Here is a 12072-nt window from a genome sequence, read left to right on the forward strand (position 1 = left end):
TAAATCTACCATGTAGATCAAATTTAATTGTTATTGAAAATTTTTTTTTGTTATTAAAATCACATTTATAGTAGATTAACAGTATCTTTTCAATTTTGTTAAAATACTTGGCTCAGTTTTTAACCTCTAACAAAGATTTAAACCAAAAATAGACCCAAAACAAGTACTTATAAAACTTATAATAAATTGAAATATCCTGGAAGAGATTTTTCAAAAAAAAAAGCAATCCTGTGAAAACAGTTTTTACAGATATTGTAACAAAATTTTGAATGGATACAAAAAATCTATCATCAAATAAAATTTATTTTTATGATTGATTATTAAAGACACATTTAAAGTAGTGTTACAATATTATTTCAATGTTCTTATACTGTTTAAGACAAGTGTTAAACTTAAAATAAGTTTTTATATAGAAGGGGGCCTAAAAACTTTTTTCTTTTTAACTTAAATTAAATTTAGAAGCCCTGGATTTTTTTCATAAAATCCTGTATATTGTTTGAAGTTTAACTAAAATTGTATTAAACTTATAGATATCTAATATTACAAAAATTCATGAACTTCTATGTATTTATTAGATATTAAAAACATACTTTTTTGTATTGTACATGAGTTGGCAATGAGTTTTGATCTAATGATGTTCAATTTTTTTATTCAGCACCTGTAAACCTATTAATCTAAAATTTTAAACAATTTTTTACATGTAAAAAATTTAAACTTAAGCTAGATATAAAAAATTGTTCTGTAAAATTATTTTTTTTGAATTATATATAATTATTTTTCATTAATTATGTTTTAGGTAGTAATACAGTATCTTTCATTACTTAGGTTGCTACTTTACCTAGAAACCTGAAAAAACCTGGAATTTGAAAAATTAGAAAAAAACCACTTGAAAAACTTGGCAAAATCTTGAATTTTAACAATTTTCATATGTTCAGTAGTAGAATTTTGGTATGACTCAAAAAATCTATCAGATAAATAAAAAAGTTTTTGTCATCATCTAATTTTTTGAATTTAAAAACATAATAAAGTAGCTTTACAGTATTTTTGCAATGATTTTATACTACTTAACACAGTTTCTTACCTTAAACTTTACTTAAAACTAAAAATAGACCCAAAAATGTGTACTAGTAAAATTCTGGAAAAAATTAGGAAAACCTAGAATCTTTTTTGGAAAAAAAAAAAACAAGTGGCAACCCTGTTACTTTGATTTTTGAATTTTTTGGATAACCAACGCTAGTTGGAATTTATTTAAAACTCAAGATATCTCAGGCTAATTTTGTTTTTTGTTAAAAATTTGAATACTTTTTGATATCTTGGAAACTAAGATACTTTTTGAAAATTTCAGTTCAGTTTTTTTTTTCTATATCTTGAATGAGATTTAGTTGTACCATTTTTAATACTTAGACAAATTAACCAATTTTTGTCCAAAATTTGATTTTGATTTTTTTTCCAGTTAGTTTCAACCTACTAAATATCTTTTAAGGAACCCAAAAAATCTGGAATCCATTAAAATAGCTATTTAAAGTCCATTATGATAGTTTTTGGTCACTCATGATAGTTTTTTTGACTCTCAAGGTGGTAACCCTGTTGTTAATTTGTTGTTATTTTATATTTTTCAGGTAAAAAAGCAAGGTTAGCTAAACTTTTTTTTAAGTTTTAATTCACCCATAAACTCAGGCTAGCTTTCTGTCATTAGACTGGCTTACTTGTCTTAAACAACCTATCTATTTAAAAGGTACTTTAAGCAAATTTGCAGTAAACTGAAAGAAAGTTTTAAATGTGAAGTAGTTTGCATTCCAATTTTGTTTTTATTCTTATCTCATAAAAATTTTCATATGAGGAAAATAAAGTCTCATAGTTTTATATCTATATTATAATTTGTGGCAAAACAGGATAATTATCTAAAAATATTTTATATTAACAGTAAAATTAAATAAAATGTTATAAAATCCAAAAAGTGTTAATTCATACAGGGTTGCTGCACACTCAAGATATATATAAGTTCCAGAAAATTTCTGGATAACTCATGGTATTTTGATTTTTTATAAAAATATCAGTATAGACTTTAGTCTAGATATCAAGATCTAGAATGACATTTAGTTGATCCAGTTTCAACATTTTTATTTTATAATCAGTTATATTCAAGAACATGATTTTTATTGATTTTGAAATGTTTAGTTAAAAATTGCAGCCAGTTCTTCACAATTCTTGGAAAATTTTTTTAGAGTTAGTTTTAAATGTGAAACTAATTTTAATCATGACTTGAGTTAATACAGGGTTGCCAAAAAACCTTGAATCCTGGAAAAACCTGGAATTTGACAATTTAGGCTGAAAAAAACCTGGAATTTAAGAAATTTTGAAATAAAAAACTTGAATTTAGAACAAAATTTGTTTAAAGACCTGAAATCAATAGAAAATCACTAAAATACCTGTAAAAACCTTAAATTATATGTAAAGTTGTAAACTTAGATTTGACACAAAAAATCTATCATATAGGTAAAATTTTTTTTATGTTATGGTCAAAATATTTTTTTTATTAAAAAAACACATTTAAAGAAGCTTACTTTTTGTTATTAAACTGTTTAACAATTTTTTACCTTGAACTTTAATTTAAACCTAAAATATACTCTATAACTTATAATTTTAAAAACCAGGAAGAAATTTTAAAAATCTAAAGAAAATTAGCGCAAACTAAAACGGTAAAAAAAGACTATTTCTCTAAAAATCTATCTTCTACGTTTTTTGAGATAACTACCTCAAACTTACAGGAAATGTTCCTTGATATATTTAATATATTCTTCAAAAAAGAATTTTTTACAAATTAAAAAATCAAAATTTTATAATTTTTAAAAAATTAAAAAATTAAAATTTTATATAAAAAATTAACAAAAAAAACTTTTTTTAAAATTACCTGTTCCAACAGAATTTTTAAATATTGCAAGGAACATTTCCTGAAAAACTTAAATAGTTATCTCAGAAAACGTAGGAATAGATATATTTTTAGTGATTTCTAGTTATTTGCTGTTTTAGTTGGCGCCTCCCATAAGGATTCTATTGTTGCCTCCAACTTAGACCGGCTATATCTCAAAAATTATTTTGAATTTTTAAAATCTGTAAAAAGCATCTTGTAGCTTAGTAAAAACTATAAAATAAGATCAAAAACCAAAAAGGGTGTTTAACCCCCTCTATGCCCTTAACAGTAATATTTCTTGTTGAATATTAAATATTTTATCACAATTATAGTTGTGTAGCTTTAAGCCATATGGAAAGAAATAAATAAGGTAGATTTTTATTATTTTTTACTCTCTTTTAAGATACTTAAACTCAACTTGATTTGGTATATGTCAAATTCACTTAACATTTTAAAAGGAAAAAGTGTCTAAGTTGTTATTTATATTTAAAATTTCTCAAATTGGTCAAATTTATTCTTACACTATCTTAGTTTGAAAATATTTGGAGTAAATGTGTTTTATTTTAATATCTATCAGAAACTTTTTTTTACGCATGAAAATTACTACCTAAAAAACATACAACTAGAATTTCTTTTTCAAATGACCATTAGATATCTGCAAATATTTTTCTGAACTAAGTAAAAAGTATTAATTTTCTCAAAATGTTTTAACTAAAACTTTTATCAACTTTGTTAAAATATTATACACTTAATAAACAAAAAAGGGTCAATTAGTTTTTTTTAAACATGTTTAATCTTGATATTATAGAAAATTATTCAATTGTCTACTCTACCAAAGTGATAATATGCACAGATATATAAGAAATGTTAATTGCAAAAATTAATTTGCCTAGTCAAAACTATACTTACTTGTTAATTGAGATGTTTTATATTTTTTTGATTCATAATAATTAAAACCAACAAAGTGGGAGTGCATGTCTTACAAAATTTAACATATAATTTGTTATATTTAGATTTTTAGCTTAACTAAAAGGATTTTTGGCTTAAATTTTAAATTTGCTTTTTAAATAAACATGCTACTTTAGGTCACTGAGGCTTTTTTTCCTCATAGATTGGCAACCTTCTATAGTCTTGGGACCTCGATTTTTTAAATAGTGTTACTTAAGTTTTTTAAATTTTGTCTAGAAAAAGATCAAAAAAAACTTACAACTAAAAAAAGGTACATGTTCAAACAAAATCTTATAAATTTGGCTGTAACCAAATTTTAAATGATCTTAAATGAATGTTTAAAAATTTGAAAGATGGATAGTTTTTATTTATTGAAACCTGTTTTGCAATCCAACTTTGATTTGACAAAAAAAAAAAAAAGAAACTGGTAGCTGGATTACTGAAAGTTTTTTGAAAGTTTTTTTTTTCATGTTCTCCTTCCTACTTTATTCCCTATAGTAGAGGTAGGCAAAGTACAGCCCACAGGAAGATTTGAACCACCAATAGAAATTTCTAGCCTGTGGTTTGTCTTTTAGTTTGAAATTAATTTTCGAAGTCATCTTTTGAAATCAAATATAGTTGAGCTTTTTTATAATTAATTTTTTGAAATATGCCCATCAATTTAATCTTATTATTCAGGTCCTCAATAAATTATTTATTTATTGCAATTTTGCATTTGAAAGGTTATTTAAGATTTTTGTTATCATATATTTTTTACAGCTATGCAAACCACCACAGCAAATTTTTTGAAAGATTGGTTAGCTGGCTTGCCTACTAGTCAAGTTGTTCAAATTACTCAAAAGCCTTAATTAATAAATTTTGTTAAGGCCATAGGGGGGTCCAACATTTTTTTTTTTTTTTACAAAAATTAACATTGGCTTTTATATGAAAGCTATAGTACCAACTACAAGCCAGTTTTTATAGAATTCAAAAATATCATTTAACTTTTGAGATATTTAATTTTTTATAAAAATTTGCCAATATAAACGTATGGACCGCATATTTTTCAGGGTCAATTTTCTAGGAAATATTAAAATTGATTAAAAATCTATCTCCTACTTCATTTTTCTAGCAATATTCTTCAAATCTTCAGGAAACATTCCTTATAAAATAAGGAAAAAACGTTACTTAAGAATTTTTATAATTTAAAAAAAAGAAAATTTTATCACAAAAATTAAAAAAAAAGTGTTTTTTTTTTCAAAAAAAAAATATTTTTACCATTTTTTTTTTAATTCCAAAGTAACGTTTTTTTTGTTATTGTATAAAGATTAGACTGTGAAAGTTTAAAGAAGATAGCTTGAAAAATGTAGGAGATAGGTTTTAAATGAAATAGTCTTTTTTTGCTGTTTTAGTTTTCCCTTCCCATAGGGAACCTATTATGCGGCCCAACTTTGACTGGTCATATCTCAAAAAATAATTTGAATTTTTTAAAACAATAAAAAGCTTCTTGAAGCTTAAAAAAAACTATAAAATAAGATCAACTTGTAAAAAACATGGTTTATCCCCCCTATGGCCTTAATAACTATTAGCTTTTTTTGTTTGCATATTTTCTTGAAATAAATATGTTATTGAAACATAAGTAATAAGTACAACTAAACAGTATACTTCTGTATAAATAATTTGAAAGATTTACATCTAATATAAGAATATTTTTGCAGCCAACATAATATATAATTCTTACATCAAATACAATGGGTTACGTAGCACGTGAGTTGTATTTTTTTGTTTCAATAGTTAAAATAAAAAGTAAAAGATATCAATTCAAAACAGTTTTTAACATGTATCATGTAATTATTTTACGTTAAGTGGTCATATATTATTCATGTTTGTCATTATGAAATAATATTTGATTTCAGAAATATTTCTGAAATAATTTCTTATATATATCAGGACTAATTTTATTTATATTCTTTAAGATTTTTGCTAGACAAAAGTAATTTAGTTTCATATTTAAGATTATATTAATTTTCAAAGTAACTCAAATACAGCTGCAACTAGCTCAGGTTAGTAAGTATTGATTTAAAATATATATTAGTTTTTAATGAGGCAAATATTTATAACTATTGTTTACACTGATTTAATATGTCATCAGTGTTAAAGCCTAAGAAGCTTGATTTCAAAACCTTATATGAGATATTTGTTTTAAATACATAAGTAACTACAGAAGTTTTACATAAATAAAGTAATACATCCTCATTTATAAGTTTTCGATTGCCTCAAGTACTGCATTTTATAATAAAAAATTTCATAACTTATTATTTTTATGAAAAAAATAATAACTGCACTGCATATGTATTATCTAGTCTGCCCTGTAAGTATTTTTTAGTATTGTTATAATGGTATAATTAATAATTTAAGGCTTATCAGTTTTTACAAAAAGCAAATAATTAGCTCACTAAAAGTTTTAGAGAACAGTTATTCTCATTTTCAAGTTTTTCTAAAAATAAAACTGCAGTTAATAAAGATAAAAAATTTATAAAATCATCGAGTAGTTTAAACTTCTAAAATAATTTTATTTTAAGCTGTAGCTTTTGTTTGCACCTATCATTAAGAAGCCAAAGTAAAATATTTTGAATAAATTTAAAGCATTTATATGAACACATTTTGAAATATTTTTTCATGTTTTTGTTGACTATAGTTTATTTTCCTGTTTTGTCTTTTATTGTATGTCTTTCTATTTAAGTAGCCAAGGTCGAGCGTTAAACAATAAGAATAAATGTCCATTACCTAAGATAAAATTTAACCATACGATATCTCATGTAGACCTTAGCGGCCTTAACTTGAGTTGAATTATATAGTTAAATAGTTTATTTTGTACATGTTAGTTTATTTGTATAATTTATTTAATTCTGAACTATCAAATATTCCCATTACATATTAATATGATAAATTTTTATTTCAACATGAAAAAATCAACATGAAATAAATGTACATAACCTGTTTTATTTTAATAAGGGTTTAAGTTGTAATTTCTTATACTACAAGCTTTTATAAGTTGACTAGTATAACAATTTACTACAACCGCAAGAAAAATTAAGTTGACACTTAAAAATAAAGTGATGAATTAAATTATTTTTTTTATTTTAAATATGCTATTAAGGAAAACTTAGCTTCGCATTTATATTTTACATCTACCTGTTATAGCAAGTATGTAAAAGTTTTCATTAAAAACTAAGGAAGTATAGCCTAACAAAATATTTTTCCTTTAAAGTAAAAAAATCATTGTACACTGTTTGCGTGTAAAATTTTGCTTAATAAATATTACAAGTTAATTTTCTTTTTTTTTTTTAAATCTGATTAATAAGCTGGTTTTATAGCAAAAATAGGTTAACAAAAAAACTAATGAACATACCATAGTATGCAACTGAACTGATCATAAAAGTGTTAAAGCAGACTTTTTTCATAAATAAGTAAAATATAAAGGACCAGTTCAGCAATGAGCAAAGTAGAGAAGTTGATTTTTTACAAATCTTTAAAATACTTCATGCAAACTTAAATAATCCTTATACAGCTTAAGTTACTGAACTATTCAAAGCAGATATGTATTTTATTTTTCCATTCTATTTATCTTTTAATTTTACTTTTAAATCATTAAAAAAATGGTTTATATTTGGATTAACTATAAATTAGAATGTAGGAAAATTGAATTAGCTTGCAGATAAAAGATGTATTTTTAAGATTTATTACATGAGTGAAGCATTAATTTTTAAAGTTATGTTAATTAGTAAATAAATTTATAATTTTTTTTTGGCCCAGATGTAATTTTTTTTAAATTTCTTAAGAATTAAATTTTAGAAAAACTAACCAAAAACTTATGTTAAAAATTATTCTTACAGTAATTTTTTTTTTACTTGGTTATCTACAATCTAGGTTAACTTAGTATATGGAAAATATATATTAGTTTTTGTAGTGAATCCATATAAATATCATATAAACACTCCAATTAAACATTGATGCAAATATAAATAAAAAAGATGCTTAAAAAAACAATATTGCAATCATTATGCAAAGTGTAGTTAACTTATGTAAAAAATTAAAAGAAAAACAGTTTTGAAAGAAAGTAGATGTTAAAATTTTTCCATTGGTCACTTGATTTTGCTTCACTGTGTTTTTCTAAAAGTTTTGATAGAATTCTAAAGACAAGTACTAACTATTTGACTAATGCAGGAGGAGGAAGTAGAGGCGGAGGTTTTGGCAGAGGAGGTGGCCGTGGGGGCGGTCGCGGAGGTTTTGGTGGCCGCGGGGGCGGTAGAGGTGGGGGACGCGGTGGTGGCCGTGGCGGTTTTGGAGGCCGTGGAGGTGGTTTTGGAGGTCGCGGTGGCGGCAGAGGTAGAGGAGGTGGCCGTGGCGGACGCGGAAGAGGTATTTCTTCAATAAATTTAAATTTCAACTCACTTTTATTTTTGTGCATATATATAACATTTTAGTATCATGTACAATATTTTGTAACTTTTTGATGAACTGATGTAATTGTTAATTAGTCTATTTTATTTTAGTGCTATAATAAGTCTTAAAAATAAATTATCTTAAAATCATTTTCGAAATTTAAAAAACATTACCCAGGGTTGCCACTTTACCTAGAAACCTGGAAAAACCTGGAATTCGACAATTAAGGCAAAAATAACCTGGAAAAACCTGGAATTTGAGAAATTTTGAAAAAAAACATGGAAAAACATGGAAATTTGATCATAGAACCTGGAAAAATCTGGAAATTTAAATAATTTTAACATCATCATTAGTAAATTTCAATTTGACACAATAAATCTATCATATAAATAAGATTTTTTTGTCATCATCAAATTTTTTTTTTATTGAAAAACACAATTAAAGTAACTTCACAGTATCTTTTCAATGTTTTTATACTACTTAATGCAGTTTCTTCTGAATTTATAAAATTTTCCCATGATATTAGTTAGTGTAAGTTTCAAATTATAGCCTCGTGCTCTTTACTACTCACACTGCTCCCTGATTTAAACTGATAGATCAAGGCAAAGAATTTGGTGCATTCATAACCTAATTGTTTTTAGATGTATTATTTTAAAAGTGGCACACTTGTTTTAATGGTTCCAAAAGGTAAGATCCAGCCAATTAACCTAAAACTAAAAATAAATTCAAAGATGTGTACTTTTAAAAACCTGGAAGAAATTTGGAAAACCTGGAAAAAAAATTGGAAAAACGAGTGGCAACCCTGATTACCTCTTGATCTCTATTTTTTTTATTATAATATTTTCATTAACATGGAAAATATTAAAGCTTTTTTTGTTATTATCATTTGTTGTAAAATTAAATTAATTTTAGAATAAGCATAGGGTGTAGATGGTTAAATTTTTGTTATGATAATTTTTAAACTTTTTAACAGGCGGAGCCACCACTATTATTACCCCCCATAGATTTGCAGGAGTATACATCGCAAAAGGCAAAGAGGATATGCTGGTAACCAAAAATTTAACTCCTGGTAAAACTGTATACGGAGAAAAAAAAGTAGAAGTTGAAGTAAGGATTTATTTTTCTAAATTATTATTTTATAAATGTATTAGTATTTTTTATTTATGGTTATTCTTAAATCAATTGCAATTCATGCAACATAAAAAAAATTCCAATCGTTTTATTCGGTTGTAATATTGATTAAAATATAAGACAAACATAAGTTTTCAAAGACACACGATCCTATATGATAAATATTTTTTTAGGAAAACGGTTCAAAGATTGAATACAGAGCATGGAATCCATTTAGAAGCAAATTGGCCGCTTCCATTTTGGGAGGAATCAGGAAAGTGCACATGAAACCTGGTAGCAAAGTCTTGTATATTGGAGCAGCTTCTGGTACCACTGTTTCACACGTCTCTGACCTTGTTGGAGCTGTAAGTATCTTTTATTAACTTAGCTATAGCCTTTTCTATATATTGTAACTATTGTTTTAAGTTTAAATAAATTATACAAAATGATAATCACTGTTAATTACTACAGGAAGGACAAGTTTTTGCAGTAGAATTCTCTCCAAGATCTGGTCGTGATCTCCTCAACGTTGCTAAGGAACGTCCAAATATTGTTCCAATCATAGAAGATGCCCGTCATCCCTGGAAATACCGCATGTGTTGTGGTTGGTGAAAACTTAAATTGACTGATGTTTTTGAGATCTTTTAATTACTCTTCTTAAGTTTTTTAATAGTGGTAAACATGGAAACAGAGATTTGTTTTACTTGATAGTTGTTTAGATTGTATCTAACAAGTCTCTTTAACTATTATTTAACCTAATGCATGTTTTCCAATAAGATATATAAAGCTCGTAGATTAATATATGTAATGAACTTTATTTTCGATTATGTTTTATTGTAACGTTTGGCATTCTATTTACCTGTATAATCGAATAAATTACTAATAGGTATGGTTGATGTCGTGTTTGCCGATGTTGCCCAGCCAGATCAAGCTCGTATTGTAGGCATTAATGCCCAGCATTTCCTTAAAACCGGCGGTCACTTCGTCATCTCCGTCAAGGTAATATTAATAGGGTCTTTATTTCATATGATAAATATTGCACATAAGTTACTATGCTTGAAATTTTCATTTATTTTAAATTGACAATGTGATATGATTTGAATTTAAGATTCTGTTTTCAATAACAAGTTGAATGTCGTCGGTATAAAAAAAAAAACTAGTTGGTGTATTTAGTAGTATTATTATTTGTTTGTAATAAATGTTATTATCAGGCCTCCTGCATTGATTCCACCGCAAAACCAGAAGCAGTATTTGCCCAAGAAGTTGCCAAACTGAAAGAGTTCAAACTTAAACCCGAAGAGCAGATGACACTGGAACCATACGAGAGGGATCACGCAGTCGTCATTGGAACTTACAGAAAACAAAAGAAAACGGAATAAATTTGTAGATGCCTGATTTTAAAAATTATCCCGCACTTTACATTGTTCCGCTAGTAGTAAATTTTAAGTTTAGTCCATTAGACCAATAGTGATGTTTTTGTTTGTTTGATCATTTGTATAGCTAATAAACTTAGAAGTAATATTTTAAATAGCTGGATATTTTTATTATGACCTTTGCAAGTTCATTTTTGTTCGTAATAGATATCTTTCAGTAACAAGTAATCTTGTTTGTTAATAAATAGTTTTTCGAACTTATAAAAAGATAACTGACTAATTTTATTTCTTTATGTAAAGATTTAATTGAAAGTATTTAGGAATTAAACCAAACAAGAAGGTTAATACATCCCAGCTTCCAGTATGTTCATTAATGTTTGAGTTATAATCTCCGTTTAATTAATTGTAGAGTCATAAAAGTGCATTAGTGGTTTAAAAATTTAAATATTGAGTTTTGCAATTAAGTAAATGATTAAAACGAGTTTACCAAAGTAATAAGTTATCTTGTTATTTTAATTTAAAAAATTATTAAGACCTACAGAATTATTTTAAGATAAATTAATTGTTCTTCAAAAACTTGATAGCATTTAATTTTAAGGTTGAGTGATAAATATCCTCAAATAAACTAAATGTTCGTGTAGAAAAAAATATTAATCTATTCACTAAACTAAACAAACTGATTCCTTTGGATCTATAAGCCATATACACCAGGATTTTCCAAACTTTTTTCATAAGGCCCCCTCAAAGAAAAATATAGCTACGGCCCCCTCCGACAAGGTTTCTCGGTGTAAGTTTCAAATCGACTCGTGGTTCCCGCTTTTTGGACCACTGAATTTATAAAATTTTCCCATGATATTAGTTAGTGTAAGTTTCAAATTATAGCCTCGTGCTCTTTACTACTCACACTGCTCCCTGATTTAAACTGATAGATCAAGGCAAAGAATTTGGTGCATTCATATCCTAATTGTTTTTAGATGTATTAATTTAAAAGTGGCACACTTGTTTTAATGGTTCCAAAAGGTAGGATCCAGTCAATTTAAGACTTTGGCTTTACAAATTCATTTTTACTGCATAAAAGTTAAAATGTTAAGAAATTTTCTACTTGATGGGCTACCTTTAATAGTAACATTAAAATGTTTTAAAACAACTTTAGTGGGCTGAAAAATCTTCGAAAGTATTACAGTAGTCTATATATATCTTAAAACGCGAAGTTGTATTTAAACAATAAGTATTATTGGGATAGAAAATTATATTTAAAGGATTTATTTAACACATTAATTTTAGTTGTCTTAAAGCTAAAAAACA

General features: G+C 25.9%; 1 protein-coding gene across 1 annotated transcript; it reads left to right on the top strand.

Moving 5' to 3' along the window:
* Window positions 1–5484: 5484 nt before the first annotated feature.
* Window positions 5485–10940, top strand: LOC145850003 (rRNA 2'-O-methyltransferase fibrillarin-like). The gene is made up of 7 exons (XM_082955176.1): window positions 5485–5605; window positions 8066–8260; window positions 9258–9391; window positions 9589–9759; window positions 9866–9998; window positions 10281–10393; window positions 10606–10940. The coding sequence occupies exons 1-7, from the start codon at window positions 5590–5592 to the stop codon at window positions 10771–10773; spliced, it is 930 nt and encodes a 309-aa protein (XP_082811302.1). The 5' UTR covers window positions 5485–5589; the 3' UTR covers window positions 10774–10940.
* The last annotated feature ends 1132 nt before the right edge of the window (window positions 10941–12072 follow it).

Source organism: Thalia democratica, chromosome 1 (genome assembly GCF_965202585.1).
Source record: "Thalia democratica chromosome 1, ktThaDemo2.hap1.1, whole genome shotgun sequence".
NCBI lineage: Eukaryota > Metazoa > Chordata > Thaliacea > Salpida > Salpidae > Thalia > Thalia democratica.